At 39.5% G+C, this 20,117-nt stretch overlaps 1 protein-coding gene across 1 annotated transcript in view; it reads right to left on the bottom strand.

Moving 5' to 3' along the window:
- Positions 1-1,777: 1,777 nt before the first annotated feature.
- The window catches only part of Camta (Calmodulin-binding transcription activator), a 48,792-nt gene continuing 30,452 nt past the window's right edge, over positions 1,778-20,117 (bottom strand). Inside the window, 18 exon segments of the mRNA XM_065317409.1 lie at positions 1,778-4,681; positions 4,762-4,789; positions 4,895-4,969; positions 5,086-5,130; positions 5,458-5,836; positions 5,896-6,074; positions 6,128-6,362; positions 6,790-6,897; positions 7,226-7,338; positions 7,397-8,010; positions 8,073-8,578; positions 8,632-9,133; positions 9,136-10,104; positions 10,169-10,215; positions 10,218-10,359; positions 10,468-10,539; positions 14,156-14,291; positions 14,462-14,529. Coding sequence (XP_065173481.1) covers positions 4,571-4,681; positions 4,762-4,789; positions 4,895-4,969; positions 5,086-5,130; positions 5,458-5,836; positions 5,896-6,074; positions 6,128-6,362; positions 6,790-6,897; positions 7,226-7,338; positions 7,397-8,010; positions 8,073-8,578; positions 8,632-9,133; positions 9,136-10,104; positions 10,169-10,215; positions 10,218-10,359; positions 10,468-10,539; positions 14,156-14,291; positions 14,462-14,529 — 4,329 coding nt within the window. The 3' untranslated portion in view covers positions 1,778-4,570.

The raw sequence follows: 20,117 nt of genomic DNA, 5'->3' as shown, positions 1-20,117 counted from the left end.
TGATTTCAGGGCGTGCGTGTTGGGTTGGCTTTTTGGCAAACGCACGCCGACATAAATTCTCCGCGGCGGCCATTTGCTTTTGGATTTACATATAAAATATATTAAGATTACGCCGAATGTGAAATATATATTTAGAAATCAACTGTAGACAACTTGAAATACAATAATTAATAACGCGCGATTGTTGAGTTCAAGTTAAAAGTAAAAAATGCGCCTTTTTTCCAAAGCCGGAAGTTGACCGTAAGTCACATTAGATTATCACACAATGGATGAAGGGTCCGTCGGCTTACCGACCCGCATGCCCTTTCTGACGCTAGGTTTTTGTATGGAAATGCAGCGTCGTCGCATGATCGAGCGACAATCGGGCCCAAAATTTGTGCGCGAGCATAAACAAAGCTGATGATTGTTTCGGTGCGACGGCGGTGCGCGCCGTTGATAAAATTAGATAATTGGCAGGTCGACGCGCGACGAAAATAACCGCCATTTTATTTAAAAATAACACTCAAGCGCTTCTCACAAGCACAACAAGCCCACAATGCGAACACATAGTTATATTTCATAGCCACGTACATTAAGTTGCCTACAATACAATTTAAACATAGGTTATGCTTACTTCAATAAAAAATTCAATATATTTAAGTCAACAGTTGGTATGTGACACGTATTGCACAATTGAACAAGTATTTACATAATATCCCGATGTGTGTTTGTGTTTGTGTCGAGCTAAGTAGAATAATTAGCATATTAATTGATTGAGTCCGTAAGTGATTTACTGATGGCGGTGGCAAGCGTCGCCATGGCAACACAAACTCGTTAAGAACTAAAATTTCCATTTTCTCTCCGTAATGGTTATAACCTTATCGAATTAATTGCCTAATTGACCTGATTTCCGACATACAAATTGTTTTCGTACATTTTTCTACAAAATAACCTCAAATATAAACTTGTGAACAGAAAATAGTGTGTTTCGTTTATTTCCAGGTTTTGTAAGCAATTTTATGACGTTAAGTGTTCGTAAATTAATCGCGTGCGTGGCGCTCCTTGAAAAAATCGATGTTTTGTCCCGGTGTTACGCAGGGGTGAAGTCCGTAAGGGCGCGGCGTGCCCCTAAAAACAACATCACGCTGACCAGCGTCCACAACGCAAACAATTAGTTAATTAACTATTACGCGCTTTAATAATTTAATTTTCCTGCATTACCAACGCTCACAATATTTAAAAATGTGTTTTATTTTAAAAATCATCGAGCAAACGTAGTGTTAAATCGGCGGGTTGTTATCACTCGAACCGTGAACTCATCGACGATGCCCTTGCGACCCCCGCCGAGATTAGCGGCATTATATAACAATTTCCAGACGTTTTTTTTTTTTTTTGGTGTCGTACACATTACTACGATAATGGAAATTAAATGCGTTGGGAAACGTGTTTGCTGCTTGCAACATCGAAATTCCTTAAGCATTCACTTGTCAAACGCGTAATTTTGATTTTAGGCGAAAACGTTTAAGCAGCAGAAATTTATTATCGCCGGCGCACAAGAAGCAAGATAACATCGACTAAAGGTCTTCTATTTAAACACACACGCGTTGCCCTGGCTGATAACGAGGGTTATCGTCTTGCGACTGCAGCTTTGCATACGAAGCACTAAACTTGAAACTTTGTCAAGTCTCAAACCAATATTTAATCACCAATTGAGTGCAAAGATCAAAGTTTTAAGATTTCGGGCGTAGACGATGAAAAACACACAATTCTGCAGAGGGAATTCAGGAGGAATGCAAGATTGAAATTCGGAAAGTGTTTATTAGTCAATAAGACGTAATAATTAAATATATAGTTAATTAAGTAATCAACAACAGTCGGTCTCCGCACTCTAATGCAATAACAACAAATACGTCGGTAAGAAGAGCGCCAAAATGTCGCGACGGGCGCTGTAAATACAAAATGGCGCCGGTCGCGACACGCGCACAATATAAATATGTTTTACTTTTACAATAATTATATTAATCGAAAAATTATCACGCACTTCGTTTTTTTTTTTAACTTTTACTTTTACTAGATACTTAAGTACACATCTGACTTATTTTTTCAACAATAACTTAGAAAATGCGCAGAAATACTTGGACAACAACAACTTAGACAATAAATAAATAAATAAATAAATTAGTGTCAACTAGGAATGACAATCAACGATAAAATTCGTTTTGCGTAAGAGTGCAGCCTGTCGCCATTGCTCCGCACGCACAGCGACATCTATCGACGCCACTTTATCCCTAACCATATTGAAAAGTTTTAGCGATTTTTCGTGCATATGGGGCGGGTGTAAACTGCCCCAGGTGCTCCATACCCCAGCCCTCATATAAATACATTTTGATGATTATGAAAAATATGCATCAATTTCGTTACTTTGATTTGTAGATGTCGCTACCTTCTTCGTTTACAATATAGTTTTATTGGTAATTAATGCTTATGCGCGTTACTTTTTGGTGTTACATTTTTCATGTTTACAAATACAACTAATACTCATTTTCGTTTGTCGCACGACGAACTCAACTCGTAACTGAATCATGTGTGTGAAAGGCGGCTAAGAGATAGAGAAGAGCGTCTCAAACCTAACCTATATTCAGCGCGCTCGGGGAACGAATAGTCTTGTAACAAAAATATTATTTCGAATCAACATTACAGTTTTCTGTTTGGTATAACGTAAATTATTTACAAATCGCCCAAAAATCCTACGAGTTTAAAATATATTCATTTCACTATCATATCATATTTGATGCAAAAGGATTCCTCGTCAAAGGAAGCAATAGTATTATATATTTCTCTTCTGGTTGTTTGCTATGTATTAAGTACTAGTCATGACGAATGTCAATTATTTCTTGCTGTCGTTAGCTTCCTTAAATAGTTATTCATTAGTTTTTTTGGTTTGAAATTCATGTTAATGTAAACTTACGTGTCTAAAGATTGAAATGTTTGATTGTTATAATTTTTCGCGGCAAGCCACGCAGTGTTTAAAACCCAGCATCAGCTTGCGATGCTTGTAACGAAGCTCAGTTTTGAGTCCTAATCGCTAGAAAATTTCGTAATTACCGTAAGATTCGCCGATTATCTGATAGAATAAAATCTTTTCAAACGCATAACAGTATGTACAGTATTTTAGATGGTTTTTTTCTTTTCTTCTTCATTTTATTATCCACGCTGCTCGCGCACTGAAAAAAAGCGAAAACTGCGAGCAGCGCACTCTCGTGGCGAGGTGGGGGAAACCCGCATGCAGGTACATTTCTTATCCCATTTTAGGCCAATAATATAGTAATAACCTCAAAGTAACCTTAACCTCAAAATATTCGCAAGTTTCCCTTCCACACGCACATTATTACTCGTTTTTGTTTGGTTTGGTGAAACGCTTACAATACAATATAGTGTTTTTGTTTGTTTAAGTATAATCAACATGGTCAACAACGCTCCACTTGGTTTTCGTGACTCGATTAAATTTAAAAGAGATAAAGATTACACACTAAGAAATAGCAATAATTTGCAATTTGCATGATATGTATATGAGCAGAACTATCGTTTATATAAGAATTATTATAATATTATTTATCGCTTAGCTTTTATATGCTTTGTTTTCTTTTTAATCTCATCATATATATGTATATATTTATATATAGTATTATTCAAAAAATGTGTTCACTTTCATGACACGTGCGCGTACATGTCACACCTGTACGGCGGTCTAGAATTAATCAAATAGATACTTTCATCTCTATATATCTTTGGATGGAATTTTTAGTTATTATTTGTTAATATATTTTAAAAACGTAGCGAGTGTCGCCATCTAGCGGAGGAAAGCAGCTGCAGCAGTAGTTTACTTTTTGTTTTTGGAAGAAATCCGACCCTTTGAAAAGAATGGCAGTGAAAATATTCCAATCTACGATTCTGTACATCAAAACGAAACAAAAAAACTCAAACGAAAAACAAAGCTAATAGAGCAATAGACTAGAATATTTACTACGTAAATTTAAATAGTGAATTTTCGAAGGAAATCACAGCACTGACTGAAACCGTTTCCCATTATGTTTTCTTAACCTTAATTCAAAGCTAGTGTTTAAATATGCATGTAGTAGTAGTAGTATTAGTAGTAGTAGAAGTAGTAAATGTCAAATGTAAACTCTTACAATATTTAAAGAGGGTTAAATTACCCGAATATGTTGTGTACGTGAGTGTGGGCGTGTCTTATCTGTGTGGGTGTGTGTAGGTGTGGGTGTGTGTGAACAATATGTCTGCTAAACGTTTGTCTCACTTTTGTTGTCGATCCTTTTTGCGACTCGCGCATTCTTACATAGATAATGTATAGTTAAAAAATCACCGTCTTGAATTTGCCTTAAGAGATTAGTTAAAGTCGTAGATAGAGGTTATGCAAATGGGCGGCACCTTTTGCGCGGCCCCGCGTCCAAAATACAAGAATATATACTCCATATTTATATAACATCTTTGTAGCTGGCTCTGGCTGGCGTAGCTGTCAAAGCGAAAATGTCTTCTTTAGGTATCGGGGTATAAATGCGTCCGGAGGCGTGTCCTACTTGGGCCGATGATGGAACTGGGCGGCGCGAGACACGCTCACCTTGGGCGGGCATCCGCTGACTGTTGGCCCGCCTGCCTCTCTTTTTCGGCTCGTTCTCTCTGTAACCTACAAACCACACAAACACAAATTGGTCTCAAATCATCATCTAATTCATTTTGGAAGTGTTAGTTGATATTATCACTCACCACATTTCCCAATGGTTCGTCCCACAAACTTTAAGTGAGCGTGTGATTAAAGATGACAATTGTTAGTTTTACATGCGTTCACTATTATTAAATTATTAGTAATACAAAATGGGGTAACATATAATACACTCACTTATTCTTGCTCTGCCTCATGAATTGCTGAATTTTCCTCGCGGCTTGATGCTGTCGTCGTTGCGAGTAGGTCCTTCTACAAAACAAACAAACAATAACAATAATCCCACCCAGTCATGTGTCTGTTAGTAGTGTGTGTCTGTGTGTGAGTGTGTAATTAGTTTTCACGTATGGCATTGCTTTCCAACTCACATAATTGAACAATAAGTGTAGAATTTTCTGTCTCTACAAGAGCTGCTGCAACAAAGACAAGCGTTAGGGGGCAGGGCGTGTGGGCGTGTCACAACATTCTACACTTATCCATTCAATACACACGCGCACACAACATCGATACATTGATCAAACAACAAGAAATTGCTTTGGGGGTGTACACACCGAGAACTACCACATCGACAAAAATAGTATGCATACACCAGCTACATAGAAGCAGGCAGGGCGATTGTTATGCTCTTGCTTGAACCACATTTGGGGTTAGTTAGTAGTTAAGAGAGAGCCACAGTGAGAAAAGGTGAGAGAGAGACAGACAGAGAGAAACACACACACCTAACGCCAAGTGAAACTTACTTGAGCCCCGCCGAGGGCGTGCTCTCTCTACTGCTGCCACTCCTCGCGATGGCACCACCTCCCGCAGAGGCGGCGCCACCGCCGGCACCTCCCCCCTGCTCCTTGTAGTTGCGGTAATAGTTCTGGATGCACACGGCCGCCTCCTGGCTCTTCTTGAAGCGCTTATGCTCGCAGTATGACCGGTAGCCATTTTGGATGACCATCGCAGCGTGGGTCATCTGCTTGTAGTAGGCGTACTGCTTGTAGCGGCGGTAGTAGTTTTGGATGAGGACGGCGGCGGCGCGTTCCTTGTTTGCCTCTTGCTGTTGGCGACCTTTGTAGGACCTGTATGCCTTCTGGATGATTTTGGCTGCTTCATACAACTCGCGTTGTTCACGATCTAAAGGTGTGACTTATTAATACCAGGGAGTGGTTTTTAGGTAGGGGTGGGGGTGTTACCTGACAAGGTCAAGTTGGAAAAATCGTGTTCAAAGACAGAAGCAGATGCTTGGAAAAACTCGCAAAAGTCCGCCGTGGTCGGTGGAGGTGATGGAGAATCCAACGAATACGAACATGGCGACTGTAAGCTGGAAGAGGCGGGGCTTAAACTCGACCCCGGCGTGCCCACATCGTAGTATCTAAACAAAATCAATTCAAAACAAAGACTATTCAGATGTAGAATACAATATACCTGTAGTTGTGATCAGAAAACTCAAAATTAAACTCGTTTGATTCATAACTCGATGACGAGTGGTCCAAAAGCGGTTCCATAAAGACATCACTCAAGGTATCTGATGATTGAAGTACATCCCCAGGTGGCCCTGGGCTGTGATCAAGCATCATCTCCTCGCTTTCGTTCTTAATCCGTTCCGGAATGGCGGCGATGATTTGCTCAGCCAGTGTCAACACACGCACATCCTGCTCCCCTGGACCAACAAGAACGCAAAACGTCAAGCAACGGCCATTTTGTTGAATTATATATAACATTCAATATATAAAGCTAACAATAATTGTAAACATCAAAAGCAGCAACGGCCATTTTGTTGAATTATATATAACATTCAATATATAAAGCTAACAATAATTGTAAACATCAAAAGCATGCACAGCATTCATTAAGCTCAAAGCGCTTGAAACAAAACAAAATGTAAACAAATAAGGTTATGAGGGTTAGTTATTAGTTTGGTGGTCGCTAATTCCCGCAACAACATCGACAACATCAAAACACCGACATCGCACACACATCGAATGACAAATGACGGTTAGTAGGCGGTTATGCGACCGCGGCCGCCATTTTGATAGCTTAGAGTTTGTGTGAGACAGTCACAACACGCACTGTTTGGAGGGACTGACCGGACTGACCTACGGCGCTGCTGTCGGCGGTGTCGACGTCCTCGTCCGACACGGCCTCCACGTCGATTAGCGGACTGCCAACTCTCGCCGCCGTATTACTAACTTCACCTGAGGAGAATCCGAGGCAATCGGCGCAAAACATAAACATAATCAGAGAAACAAAATAAGTAATAAAAAAAATCATCAACACACTGTAGTAGTACTTGGTTGGAGGCGTTGTTTGAAAGTATAATAAACGCTTATATTACAGCAGTAGATAAATATATAGAAAATATGTAGAAAATTCAAACAAAACATGCAGAGTTGAAGTTCAAATGCGCGAAAGGAGAATACCGGGATAGTTTCGTAAAACTAACCCGGAATCATCCAAAAATAGTAAAAATACCAAAATGTGTAATACGTATGTATAAAATGAACGAATCAAATGCCAACTTACATAGCGCAAAGTCCATCTTTCGTCCGTAACTCTCCATGTTGTCATTGTCACACGAGATGTCGCCACACGCTGACTGTGGTGAGTGCAGCGGAAGAGACATGCTACGATCATACCTAACCACAATTAAAAACTTTATAATAAACACGCGGCAATTATATTAACTCAACAAACCGTGAAAGTTTATCCCTTATTCGATTGCTAATGGGCCTGCTTGATTTCAACGACGATAAGCTATCCGAAGATTGACCACCAGTCAAATGAATTCCACTATCAACCGATGGCCGCTTACTGAAACGGTTGCCGTTTCCCAGATGGCGCTGATGTATTACATTACCTTCGGATAGAAGTGGATTTGGAGAGCTGTTCATTTTACCACATAGGTTACCATCTGAGGCAAACGTATCCAGGTCAAGGTTCAACATGCGATATTTTTGCGATTCACTGCGTGTGACCACTCCAGGACGAAGGAAAACCCCGTCGTGAGATTTGGAGGTTGATGCTACCGAGGCTAGAGATGTGAGGGAGGTTACAGAACTTGCTGGGGATATTGCCCCTGATGACAGCATGACATTATTATCGCCTTGGATTTGACTCTGCAGCAACATGTTGACCTTATCGCGGCGTGTCTCTAATTTTTCTAATTCCTGCACAAGGTCCTGATGGTTATTCGTCCGCGCGCAATCCAAGGGCGTGTAACCAGACACGCACTTCATGTTGAGTGCGGTGTGGTTCCACTTGTACAACATTACAGCTGTGTCTGTATGCCCTCGTGAACAAGCCCACATCTATAATAATAAAAAAGCGGGATTATTTTTATTATTCTGTAAGGGGTGGGGTAGGTCCTTACCAGTGGAGTCCGACCATCCTCGTCCTGACTAAGCGCATCTACTTCTGTTTCTAACAGGAGAGAAGAGTTCTCTGCACGCCAGTGCAACATTGCACAGACGAGTCGCGCGTATCCCAAAGAGGCGGCAAGATGGAGGAGCGTCATGCCCTTGTGGCTAGCGAACCAGGCGACGCTCAGCTCCTCGCCGTGCCGCCATAGGCGCGCCGACATCGTCTGGCAGTAGTTCACTAGCCGGTCCTCAAAATTCGGCGTCGTAAACAACGCCGTATCCTCGGGCAAATCACTTCCATCCGGTGGTTCCTGCTTGATTTGCAATCGATCATCCATCGCCTCCAGCCGCTGCAGGAGCGTGAATTTGAGCAGGTTATCGTTGGAGCGCTCCACTTTCGGCTCGGCGGCGAACGCAGACTCGTCGCGAGGGGGCAGCTTGTACTCGAATATCACAGAGTTCGATATGACGAAGCCGTCGCATGCGACCTGCAGGGTAGCCAAGCCCGCTTCGTGTGCTACAAATCAATTTAAGTCAATTCAAACAACAACAGAAGACAACACGACATACCTGGACAATAACAGCGCAAAACACCACTTTGCACAAGTGTGGTAGGTACCGGAAACGTATCAAACAAGACCGTATATGGCCCGGAAGAATGCCACGGACCAGTGACCAGTACTTTAACTCCTCCTTCGGGATACGCCCATTCTGGTGAGTAATCTGTAATCTTTGCCGCTCCATCCATTTGACTTTGAGCGCTGATTTGCGTGATTTGCCCTTCGGAAAGGGTCTTATCCCGCACGGACGGATTAACATCCAGCAAAACATTATGTGCTGAATCCAGCCCCTCGACCAAATCGGGAAACTCCCCCAGCATATCAAACGCGTCCAAATTCACAAACACGTCATCATCAACTACATGAGTTGGTGATACCACAACAGAACAATCAATGAAATCCATTGGATTCAGCTCACCAGACATCGTATCGTGATGTTGTGGTTGATGGGCGTGGTTCTGCTGATGTTGGCGGCCATGTTGTTGCACTTGGTGATGCTCGTGTTCAACTGTCCCTTTTCCCCGTTTGAATTGGGCATGTTTGCCGAAAGGGTACGCTGAATATCTTCCTGGCTAAGGTCCAGGGTCTCGTTGAAAAAATTCAACTGCTTCATGCCTCTATCATTCGCATGACCACTCCCCAAGAGGACAACTGTCTCGCCGAATTGATTCTCCAGCTGGACGTCCGATTCATGACTGGTATCCATTTGTTTCGAAGGTGTGGATGGCGCACTGGACATGATGACCTCTTGAGTGGTGGGCATCTGTTGCGCACGATAGTCGAAGAGTGATTGTGATTGTCTCATCGCTTCGTTGTTACTGCTGCTGTTGTTGTTATTCTTCTTTGGATTACCTGGATGGCAGTCCATTTTCATTTCCTCCTGCTTCATCTGCATAGCCTGTGCTACCTTCTCCTTATGCCTGGTGTTGGTAGGTGTAACCGTGGGTGTAGCATTGGTATTACAAACAAATCCTGCAACAGACACCGGTGTGTTTTGATTGCTGCCGGATGCATTTCCACTGTTGAGAATGATGAGCCCTCCACCGCCCTGAATTTGCGACAATGAGAGGACCAACGGGGGTGTTGAGGAGTTACTAGAAGAGGAGCATCTGCTGAGTGCTTGCGCATGGGCCCGCGCGTCCCTTGAGTACACCCTCGGCGCATTATGATTGTTCAAATGCAACGAACTGGCGTTTCCAGTGCCGGTTGTAGATGAAACTTGATTGTTGTTGTCAGCGCGACTTGGTGGACGAGAGTTATTATTAGGGGCTGATCCACTAGCGTTAACCGCAAGTGACTCAGTAGGTTTGGCGGAAGTGATTCGCCTCATCGGATGCGAGCAAGTTTTCCCATCAGCGCACGTTGAATCTGGACAACCACATTCCAGTTGCTTCACTAACGCTGCCTGCCGAGCAACCCTCTGCTTTTCCATGAGTTGACTTACAATCGCCTCCACCGTTTCTGCTGTTTGCAGATTGAATTTCTATCCAACGCAAAAATAACGAATGTAAAATATGGTTTACTAAGGGCATAATATTTAAACATACTGATATTTCTAATTCGTTGTTGAGATCCGGTTCGTCCTCACTAAAAACATTGGTTTCAGCTGTGAAACGAGCTCGTCTTTCGTCCACTCTTTCTTGTCCGCCCACAACGCCAGATTAGGCGTGATCACCGCTAATTTGTTGTCGTCCGGATACGGTACATTCAGATAATGTACGAGGACAATGTCCGGATTCTATAATCAGATTAAATACTAGCTGTTACCTTTACCACTTTACTAGCAATGTAAAACAACATGCTGAAGCCTTATTCTTGTATTAATTAGGCAATAAGTGTCACCCACCTGCAAAAGCCAGTAACATCGTCGATGGAACGTGGGCAGAATTGCTGAGTGGACATAGCAACCGTAAATGCACTAAAAAGTCAGAAACAAAAGTTGTTTATCATGGAAATTTAATAAAACGTTTTTAATAAAATCTCGCCGGCTTGGACACCGTGATTAAATGTAAAATGAAAGCACTTGTGTCTAAATGATGAATTGCCGTACATTAAAAAACACTTATCCCTTTCGTCGGACGTTTTTTGGTCGTTTATCCAGCCGACGCAAGTCGTATTTACATAACTATATACACAAAATCATACCCGACAAACACACTCCTTAAACACCCTATATCAGGAGTACCAATGAAACAATTTAGAGATATTCATCGCTATGTTGTTGCTTCAGACTTTCTACAACGCGTATCCCCTTTTCCACCTCCTAAATATTCATGAAGTACCTTAAAGTGTCCATCAAAACATGCTGTTTTTACTATTTTTCAAAATATGCTCTGGAAAACACCCTATATCTTTGGTGCCAATCAAGCAATTTATTGTTTCTCAATATCATGTTATACTTGAAGTGACCCTTTATAAAGTCCATACCTTTCTAAGAGTCTAAACCCTTAGAAAATGCCCTGTATCGCCAATTAAAAATTACTATTATCACTATTTTTCATCCTATATAAAACACCCTATATCTTCTATACTACAAGAGTAATTTAGAGTTTCTTTACTTCAAGTTGTTGTTTAAGAGACCCTTTACAATGTACGTACATTGCCCATAGATTAAACCCTTAGGAAGGGCCCTAAAACGCACATCAAAATATGCTGTTTTTAGTTATTTTTCAAAACATGCTGTGGAAAACACCCTATATCTCCTGTACTAATAAAGCAATTTTAAATTTCTCTGCGTCATTTTGAAGTTTAAGAGACCCTCTACAATGTATATGTCCTTTCTACCTTCTAAATCCTTAGGATGTGGCCTAAAACTCGTCTTGAAAATAGGTATTTTTTTCGATATTTTTCATTTATCAGTTGGAAAACAAACAGATTATTTCCGAAACCGATTATTATCGGTCGAAAGACAGGGTCGAACTTATTTTTAAAATTATTTTTGGTCGAAAGACAGGGTCGAACTAATTTTAAAATTATTTTCGGCCGAAAGACAGGGTCAAACTAATTTGATAAAAAATTTAATATTTTTTGTTCAGAACATTGAAGTAAATGTTACTTTGAATACTTTATCTTAATAAAATTTTGTTCTAAGATGCATAGTTTTGATAATAATCACTATTGTAAAATCCGTTTTCATGCGAAGTCAAATTTTTCTTTAAAATTGTCAATAGGGCCTAAACTATCACTGCTAGAATATAATCGTTCTTAAATAATTTAATAATAATTAAATATGCTATTAGAATCCGAAATCAGAATTGAAAATTTCGAATCTTTAGTTCTGCATAAAAAACCGAAAAAGTTTTGCCTTTTTTATGACGAAATCTTTTCACGGTTTATGTTTTTTATGTTAAAAAATTAAATTTTGGAATTTTGAAATTTTTTCTTCGGAATGTGATTAAACAGAACATTTTAAATGATTTATTTTAGTAAAGTTTTCTCCTACAGTCATTAGTTTAGGCCCTAATGACAAAGTTTGATTTAAACAAAATTTAACAGTTTTATGTATATATCTTCTAAACTAAAAGCTTAAATAAAAAATGTTGCTAAAATATTTTGTTTAGAAGACTGATTTCTATAATAATCAGTAATAAAAATTTAAATTTTCAAATTTCACTTTTCTCATAAGAAATGATGGAGAAAACTGAAAATCCAGTTTATCGCACTTATCTCACAAACTAATCAAGATAAAGAAAAACTGTTTTCAAATTTGGATTCAGAACATAATTATACATCATGTAACGCTTAATAAATTTAAATTTTCAATACTTATGTAATAATTGAAAATGGTCAATAACTCATAAACTAATTAAGATATCGGAACAAAACATTGATAAATGGATTCTGGGCATCATTCTACATCATATTGGAAAATTTGAAAAAATCTGAGTAGTGGTTCTTTTTGGCCTGTTTCAATTTTCACAGGTAATTTGGGAAATATTGGTGTTATCGGAAAACTGACTGGATATCTTTCATCACATTACAAGGCTCTATCGAATGGCGTTTTCCATTTTCTTCTAGCTGATAATTTAATTTTTGACCCACAAAATCGGTAAGTGTAACCTCTTGATATTTTTCGAGGCGTTTTGATCAACTTCTCAGAATCAAAAAACTAAATCTGCCATTTAATAGATCCTTATCATGACATGAAAAAAGTGCAAAAAGTTTTTTTGCATCTTTCATACTTTCCGAGAAAATCGCGTCGGAAAATTGCATTTCCCTCTCTCAAAAGTAAAAATTTTAAAATCTTATTATATGTAGAATTGTTCCCTGGACGTTATGCCGTTTTCCGTTTTTGATTATCTCTATTAGTTTCTTAGATAATCGGTAATTAAGTGTCGATAGAAATACACGTTCTATATAAATACGTCTACAGGGTAAACGGCAAGTATTAATGAATGAAAAGATATGTTTATAAGGTAATTAAAAGCTCCTCTACACAATACTAGTATTAGTACTTAAAAATAATTAGAATTACGTAATTAAATGTCAGGCGCCTCCGCCATATTTTACGTAATTATTTACAATTTTTAATAAATTAAAAAAACTATAGATTTTATTGCAGATTATGAAAGAAGACAATTATTTAAACAAAATATCTTAGTAAATTATTAGAATGAGACGTTTAGTTTAGAAGATATTCGGTATCTTTGGTTCCTATCAATTGGCGTCACTAGGGCCTTAAATAAGGGTTGTATAAGAAAATTTTACTAAAATAAATTACTTATAATATACTGTTTTATCATTATCCGAAAAAAAAATTTCAAAATTCCAATTTTTAAACTTATGCTATAAAAAACATAAACCGTGAAAAGATTTCGTCAAAAAAAAGGCAAAACTTTTTCATTTTTTTATGCAGAATTAAAAATGCGAATTTTCAAATTCTGATTTCGGATTCGGATAGCTTATTGAATTCTAATTAATTTATTTCAGGACAATTATCCTCTAGCAGTGACCGTTTAGGCCCTATTGGCAATTTTAACAAAAATTTTGACTTCGCACTAAAACGAAATTTATTATCGTGATTATTATCTAAACGATGCATCTTAGAACAAAAATTTACTAAGATAAAGTGTTTAAAACTCGCAAAAGAAATTTCAATTTTTTTTGAGGTCATAAAAATTTCGTCAAAAAAGGCTTTTCGTTTCGTCTTTTAATTTTTATTCGACCCTGTCTTTCGAGAATAAAAAAAGTTCGACACTGTCTTTCGACCGAAAATAATTTTTTAAAAAAGTTCGACCCTGTCTTTCGACCGAAAATAATTTTTTAAAAAAGGTCGACCCTGTTCTTCAGCCAAAAAATAAAATTAGAATACAAATTCGGCTCGGCATCTCGACTCCGAAATTAATTGGTTCCAGACATAATCGGCCTTGTTTTCCGACTGAAAAATAAAAAATATACCAAAAATACAGATTTTTTAAGATGCATTTTAGGCCACTTCCAACGGATATAGAGTATAGAAAGGGCATACACGTTGTAGAAGGTCTCTTAAACTTCAAATTAACGTAGAGAAACTCAAAATTGCTTTATTAACTTACTTCTGTGCCTTGTACTTTCAGTTTCATATGGTCCTCGCGCGTTGTCTTGCCATCCTTCCGCTTCTTCCAGCAGTACCCATCGCGGCGATAGCGCACCTTCTTCCGACTGTAGAGCAACATAGAACCGCTTTTTGGTCTGCAAACACACAAAATTCAACAATCATAACTTTCTTTCGTCACGATAAGGAATAATTAACAAAAAAACATAAAACAGTAAAAAACGCATCTCGTAAAAATATAATTTGCAGCAATAAAAAAGTTCATTATGCTTAAATAAAAAAAGGTGCAGTGGTAAAATTGCCTTACCTGATTTTGACCTCCTTGCTTTGCCATTCCGAGTGTCTGTCAAAACTGATCAAGATGGCGGCGATTTCCTGCAACCCAACAAACACAAACAGCATAAGTCCACACAATAATATTGTCGTGTTCGCTATCTCAACCGGAAGCGGCCGTAATTTACATCTGCGCAATTAACGGCGACGCGAACCTCCGCCCGCCGCCCGCCATCGATTTGACTTATTTTTGGCGCGAGCTTCTTTTGAACTTTTCCGTGCGCACACAAATCACCCGTGTGAATGGCGGTGCACACGAGGCCGAATTCGAAATTAATGTTTCCGCTTGTTCGCTTGCACGTTTCATGCATACCCGTTCACATTTTTATAATGCGTCTTTAATTAGTGCTCAAATAAAAAATTTATTACTGTTTGCGCTGATTTACATCTCAATGCGCAAGGGGATTAAAGTTGTGTTGTAAAATAAATCATACCCTTAACTAATTACTTGTTAAATGTCTCAACTTTCATTTAATGCCAAAAACGCAATATTGCAAGCCCTCAGAGTTTAATCCCGGCGTTATTGTGTTCCTTTGACATGTGCCGTGCTCTCAAATACGGAAAATCGAATAAACGGAAATCGGAATGGAATTGCAAGTGTCCTCCGACTGCCATATCATAAAGTTTGCACGAAAATAACAAACTTTACGTACTTGACTTGCTTTTATTCGCTTTTTATTTCCAGCTTTCCGGTTTTCCGACTTGCAACTTCCGGATATATATACTAGTATAAGTTTATGACCAGATGTTCAAATGTCGGCGCATGATGGAATGTCGCGCGCGACTTTCGACCGCAATCCTTGACGAAGGCATAATTTTCTTAATTTTCGCAGCGCACGAACATTGCAATTTTGAGAGCTTTACGCTCCGCCAGTGCAACGCCAGAGCGAAAACAGCGGGATAATGAAGCGCTAAACAGATAACGACCAGGATTATTCGACATCCTGGGTGTTGTCACACGATAATATGTCAGAAGCAATAAAAATAACACAACAAGAATAACAAGCTGATCATTTCACTTTAAAGTTTCGACGTGTTTTTAAAGAAATACTTTTTGTTTCCTCCTGTATACTGGTAATCCTTGGAATTAAGGATCAAGCAGTGACATAATAAAACATAAAATGCTTTTATGTCTTCGCGAAATGCGAGGGATAATACAATCGCCGAAATAAAGATACAATCCAACTCGTTTTAGTCCTCGATACAATCTCTGCGTCCGCTTCGATCGGGCAAACACACTAATTTGTCCACTCTTCCGTTTTTCTCTCATTTTCATTACTAAATTTTATACACACGCTGCCGGGGCATGTCCTCTATGATTTTTTATTTTCCAACCTCGTCCTGTTTTCGGCAAGGAGAGCGCTCGCCGAATTTTTGCGGCCCATCCGCGCGGAAAGATAAATAATGATGTATTGTGCTCAGAAGCGAAAAAAGCGAATCCAGTGCCCCCTTTGGCTCTGAATCTACCGAGTGCATACTGTAAAATATTGGCAATAACTTTATAGCATTCAAATACTCAAATACTATATTCTCGACATCCACACGGTAGCATGTTACACATTTTCCGCTTGCGGTTAGTAAACGACGTCGAAGCGAAACTTATATCGTCATAAATTTTCCTACAACCCCTCTCCACCCGCTTGAAAAAAATAAAGCAATGCTAGAAATAATAAAGTAGCGCCATCTACGCGTCGGAAACAAAAGTAAAAGGAGTAGCGTTGGAATATGAGCGGAAAAATCGCGAAATAAAAATATTACCGCCGCCGATAAGTTTATGATCTTTTTATCGCCTTTACCACTTTTATCACTTACTATACTCGGCGACATTTCGGGACGCTAGCGCTAGCATCCCCGCGCAGAAGAATGCTGATGCAAGATATTGAAATCTCTTTCGTTATTCGTTTTATTCTCTGACTTGTCGAGCTCTTCGAAGCTTCGAGACATAACCTTGACTCGAGTTTAGTTTAGAGAAATGTCTGTTTCGTTTCATATATAGCGGCGGGATGAAGGAAGTGAAAAAGCGTTTGGCGACGACAAAAGCGATCATAGCCCGCAGGGGGATGAGGTGGTAAAAATCGCTGACTGAAACGAACATTCCGCACACTTGTACTCCGCGCTTTTATTAAATAATCTAAAAGAAATATATAAATTTATTAAATTATAATCTAATTAATATTCAGTTGTTAATATCACATTTTGGCGTTCATTATCTCTTTTATCGTTTTTCCCGCGCGCGTATATAGATATAAAATAGAGGCTGCCGCGAGTTGTGAATTAATTTGCATCCGTTTTGCACAAATTTATTTTTGTAATTAATCGGCTGATGGCGCGGCGACTCGTTCTCGTTTTCTTCGCCTTTGTCGCGGCCCGTCGTCTTGTCACAACCCTTTCCTGTCGTCCTCCTGTCTGCTTTTGTTTCCAACAAAACGCGCCGCGCTACTTTTTACTTTCGCGAATTTGCATTGCAAATGCACTCTCTATTTTCCTCGTTTACAATTTTCGTCGATCTCATTATCTTCACACGCCTCTCCAGGGAATGGATATCGTAATCGAGGCGATAATTACGGCGGAATATTGATACGAATTATGTAAAACTTCTTAAAATAACATTTTGAAACAGGAGAAAACTTTGAAAATTCCAAAATCACCTATCTCTGAATTTTTCATGTGTTTTTTTGCCAAAGTCCAAGTCGAGTGCTTCCCCAAGTGCAAAGGGTGAAAGTTGAAAGCATGAAAGCAATCGTTGAAAGCACGACATTAATGTCACGACGGCGCTTGTGTAGAACAGAATGCTCAAAGCTCGATCTCGACAATCGTAAAAGCTTTACGGCCCAATAGGCATTTCGCATCTTTCGCAAAAAAATCCACAGAAGAAAATAGCAAAACTCCGCGAGGAGAAAAACTCGTATGTTATGGTGTAATTATTTTCGTATGAATAAATTTTAAGGTTAGTTAGGTCACGGGCACCCACCGAGCCATCGATTTTCGTCGTGCATCCCCTCACTTTGCATTCCCTTGCGCTGCCAGGAATTCCACCCCCATTCCATGCTTTGAGTGTGCACATGGTTCGTATGGCATGTATGCAAACTGAAACTTTGCGGTCTTACACACTCCAGAAATAAACTTCCAACAAAGAAAATATGCGAGAGAGCGAAATATTCAAGTCCAAGTAAACGAGACTAATTTTACATTCTCAACAAGCAGGAAAACCTAATCAAAGAAATGATAAAAAATGACTGCAAACTTTTCTACTCACAAATATGCACACAAAAGTGTATTTATCATATTTTCGAAATGAGAAACAAAAAAGTTGCGAAATTAAACAACCTGAAACTCCTCAACTCCTCAACTAGTGCCCGCCGGCAGCGAGTAAGTCAAAAAATATTGAATGTCGGTAATGTAGAGCTCCGCGATACACATTTCTCCTCTCGAATATCTCTAGCAGCTTCCTCGGAGTCGTTGCCGGAGTTTTTATGACTTTTAAGCAGTTTCAAAGAACGCCTTTAAGCAGCGCACGAATATAAATATAAATTGAAGGACTGCACGCTGCACGACTGCCACTTCCGGACGGCGGCGGGCGTCGTCGCCGCTTGAAAATTGTGCGGGGAACTCTTTATCGTCCGCCCGCTCGCATCAAAATGATAAATTATTATTTCCGACTTTTTTTTTCTCTCCTCGAGTCCTGTTTTCGGGGGCGCCTCCGCCATAATAAATGACTTATAACACCCGAGTAGGGAAAATATTTCGCGAGCAAACAAACACATGTGTGCAGAGACAAGAAAAACCGAATAAAATTGTGTCCATATTTCGAATTTTGATTAATTAAATTTGTGGATATTCTAAATGCAAATGTTGGGAATTTCTGCGCAGCGCGGGACCACAGCGATAAGGAGAAATCCAAAAGCGCGCGTTATCCTTGGGTCAGAACGATAGGACAATTATTTAAATTCGGCCATGAGTAGTCCTGTCATAAGCGCATACGTTCCACCAGAATACCCGGCATTTTAAAGACAACGTCCTTTATCCTAGTAAAAGCAATATTCGTCGTGGTAAATAAACGTAAAATGTTTAATTTTAATTAAAACAAATTTATATCTATCCCTTACGCAAATACCACAAACAACCACTAATGGATTCCTTAATAAACCCTGGACAAGAGTCGCAACGACCGTCTTAAAACGTCTTAATGTGTCCTTAAACATGTGTTTATGTGCGTGGCTATTTCCCACCAGATGGCACCACATGCTCAATATACATGTATCCGAATACTTTTTGCGTTTATTGTCTTGGGCGTATTCCGTTTGTTGTTTGTGGCTACAACCGAAACACAGAGTGTTTGCTCAAGTTGTTGTTTCAGGCACGCGTTTATCTAAACAAAAGCGAAACGCGCACGCCGCGAACAAACAAAACGCAAATAGTTGCGCCGCCGCCTCACCTGTTACTCACTATTCCGGGGAATAAGTGTCTAAGGCAGACAAAAACATGTTGTGTTTAATTAATTAATTAATTACCGCAATTTTTCCCGCCCGAAACGTAAACATTCCGCATGAGAAATTTCGTAATTTGTAAATAACCAAAAAACACACACACGCAGCGGATGTTATTGATATAAATTTGCATCGCGTCGTGTTTGTGCGTCTTGTACGCACGACAAGACAGATGATGATTAAGCGGCGGCGGCGGTGGCAGCACTTCTGTTACGAGTCAAAAGCAACGCACATGATGTACGGTGTAAATCACCTTCACCCCCTCGAACATGTTTTTCCACCGTAAACGTAATCAACCCGTATGTAAAAAGCTGCAGTGCGCGCCATCTGTGCTCGAGTAGATGTGAATTAATACGCGCGGGAGTTGACCGAAAGTAATTTCGCAAATTTATTTAAAACTAATCAAAACAGTAAGCCGCCGACATTCCGACATTCATTATGCATGTGTTGTCTAACTCTCAGTGCTCCAGAGTGTAAAACTCTCGAATTCTATACCTCAACTTCGGGTGTTGTGGGTTGCCTGCTCGGATGTATGAATATTAATAATTTACATTCACATACACACAGATAGAGAATAGAAACACAATTCCATTTTTGAATTATTGCATTCGGATAGTGTATCAAAAGAAATCTGATTCTAGGCTATTTTTTGATAGGCAACCCAAACAGCAGAGGAAATATTCCGCTTGCGCGCGCAAATATTTTCACAAACTGTACCCCCAAGAATTGGCGGATTGTCGACTTCATGAATATGCATCCCTCCGCCGTAGTTTATTATTGCGAAACGAGCGCGACGTGCCCCCGGAACGATGACGACTGAACCGAGCGGCGAATTCTTCTTCAGTTAGTTCTTTAATCCCCAAACTTATCGTTGTCATAATCGTACGCCGGACGTGTTTGTAAGAACGTGGGGCCCTCGTGCAGATCGTTAGCGTCGTTGAGGAAACTCGAAATCGTTCCCATGACGAAATTCGAACATAACTCAAAATTATTGCGATTTTTTATTGCATAAAATACGATTACCTTAATAATCATCCAAAATTTAATCAGAAAACAGCGCAAAAATTGCATTGATTTTACGATTTTTATTCCCATTTCGAGGGTCAAATAAATCACCGAAAATCACCGCCTGATGTTTCCACT

The sequence above is a fragment of the Atheta coriaria genome, unplaced genomic scaffold (genome assembly GCF_025399875.1).
Source record: "Atheta coriaria isolate IRGN ID8LTWV9N9 unplaced genomic scaffold, Caltech_Dcor_3.1 hic_scaffold_3_pilon, whole genome shotgun sequence".
In the NCBI taxonomy this organism is placed as follows: domain Eukaryota; kingdom Metazoa; phylum Arthropoda; class Insecta; order Coleoptera; family Staphylinidae; genus Dalotia; species Dalotia coriaria.
This window is presented reverse-complemented; position numbering and strand designations above follow the sequence as displayed.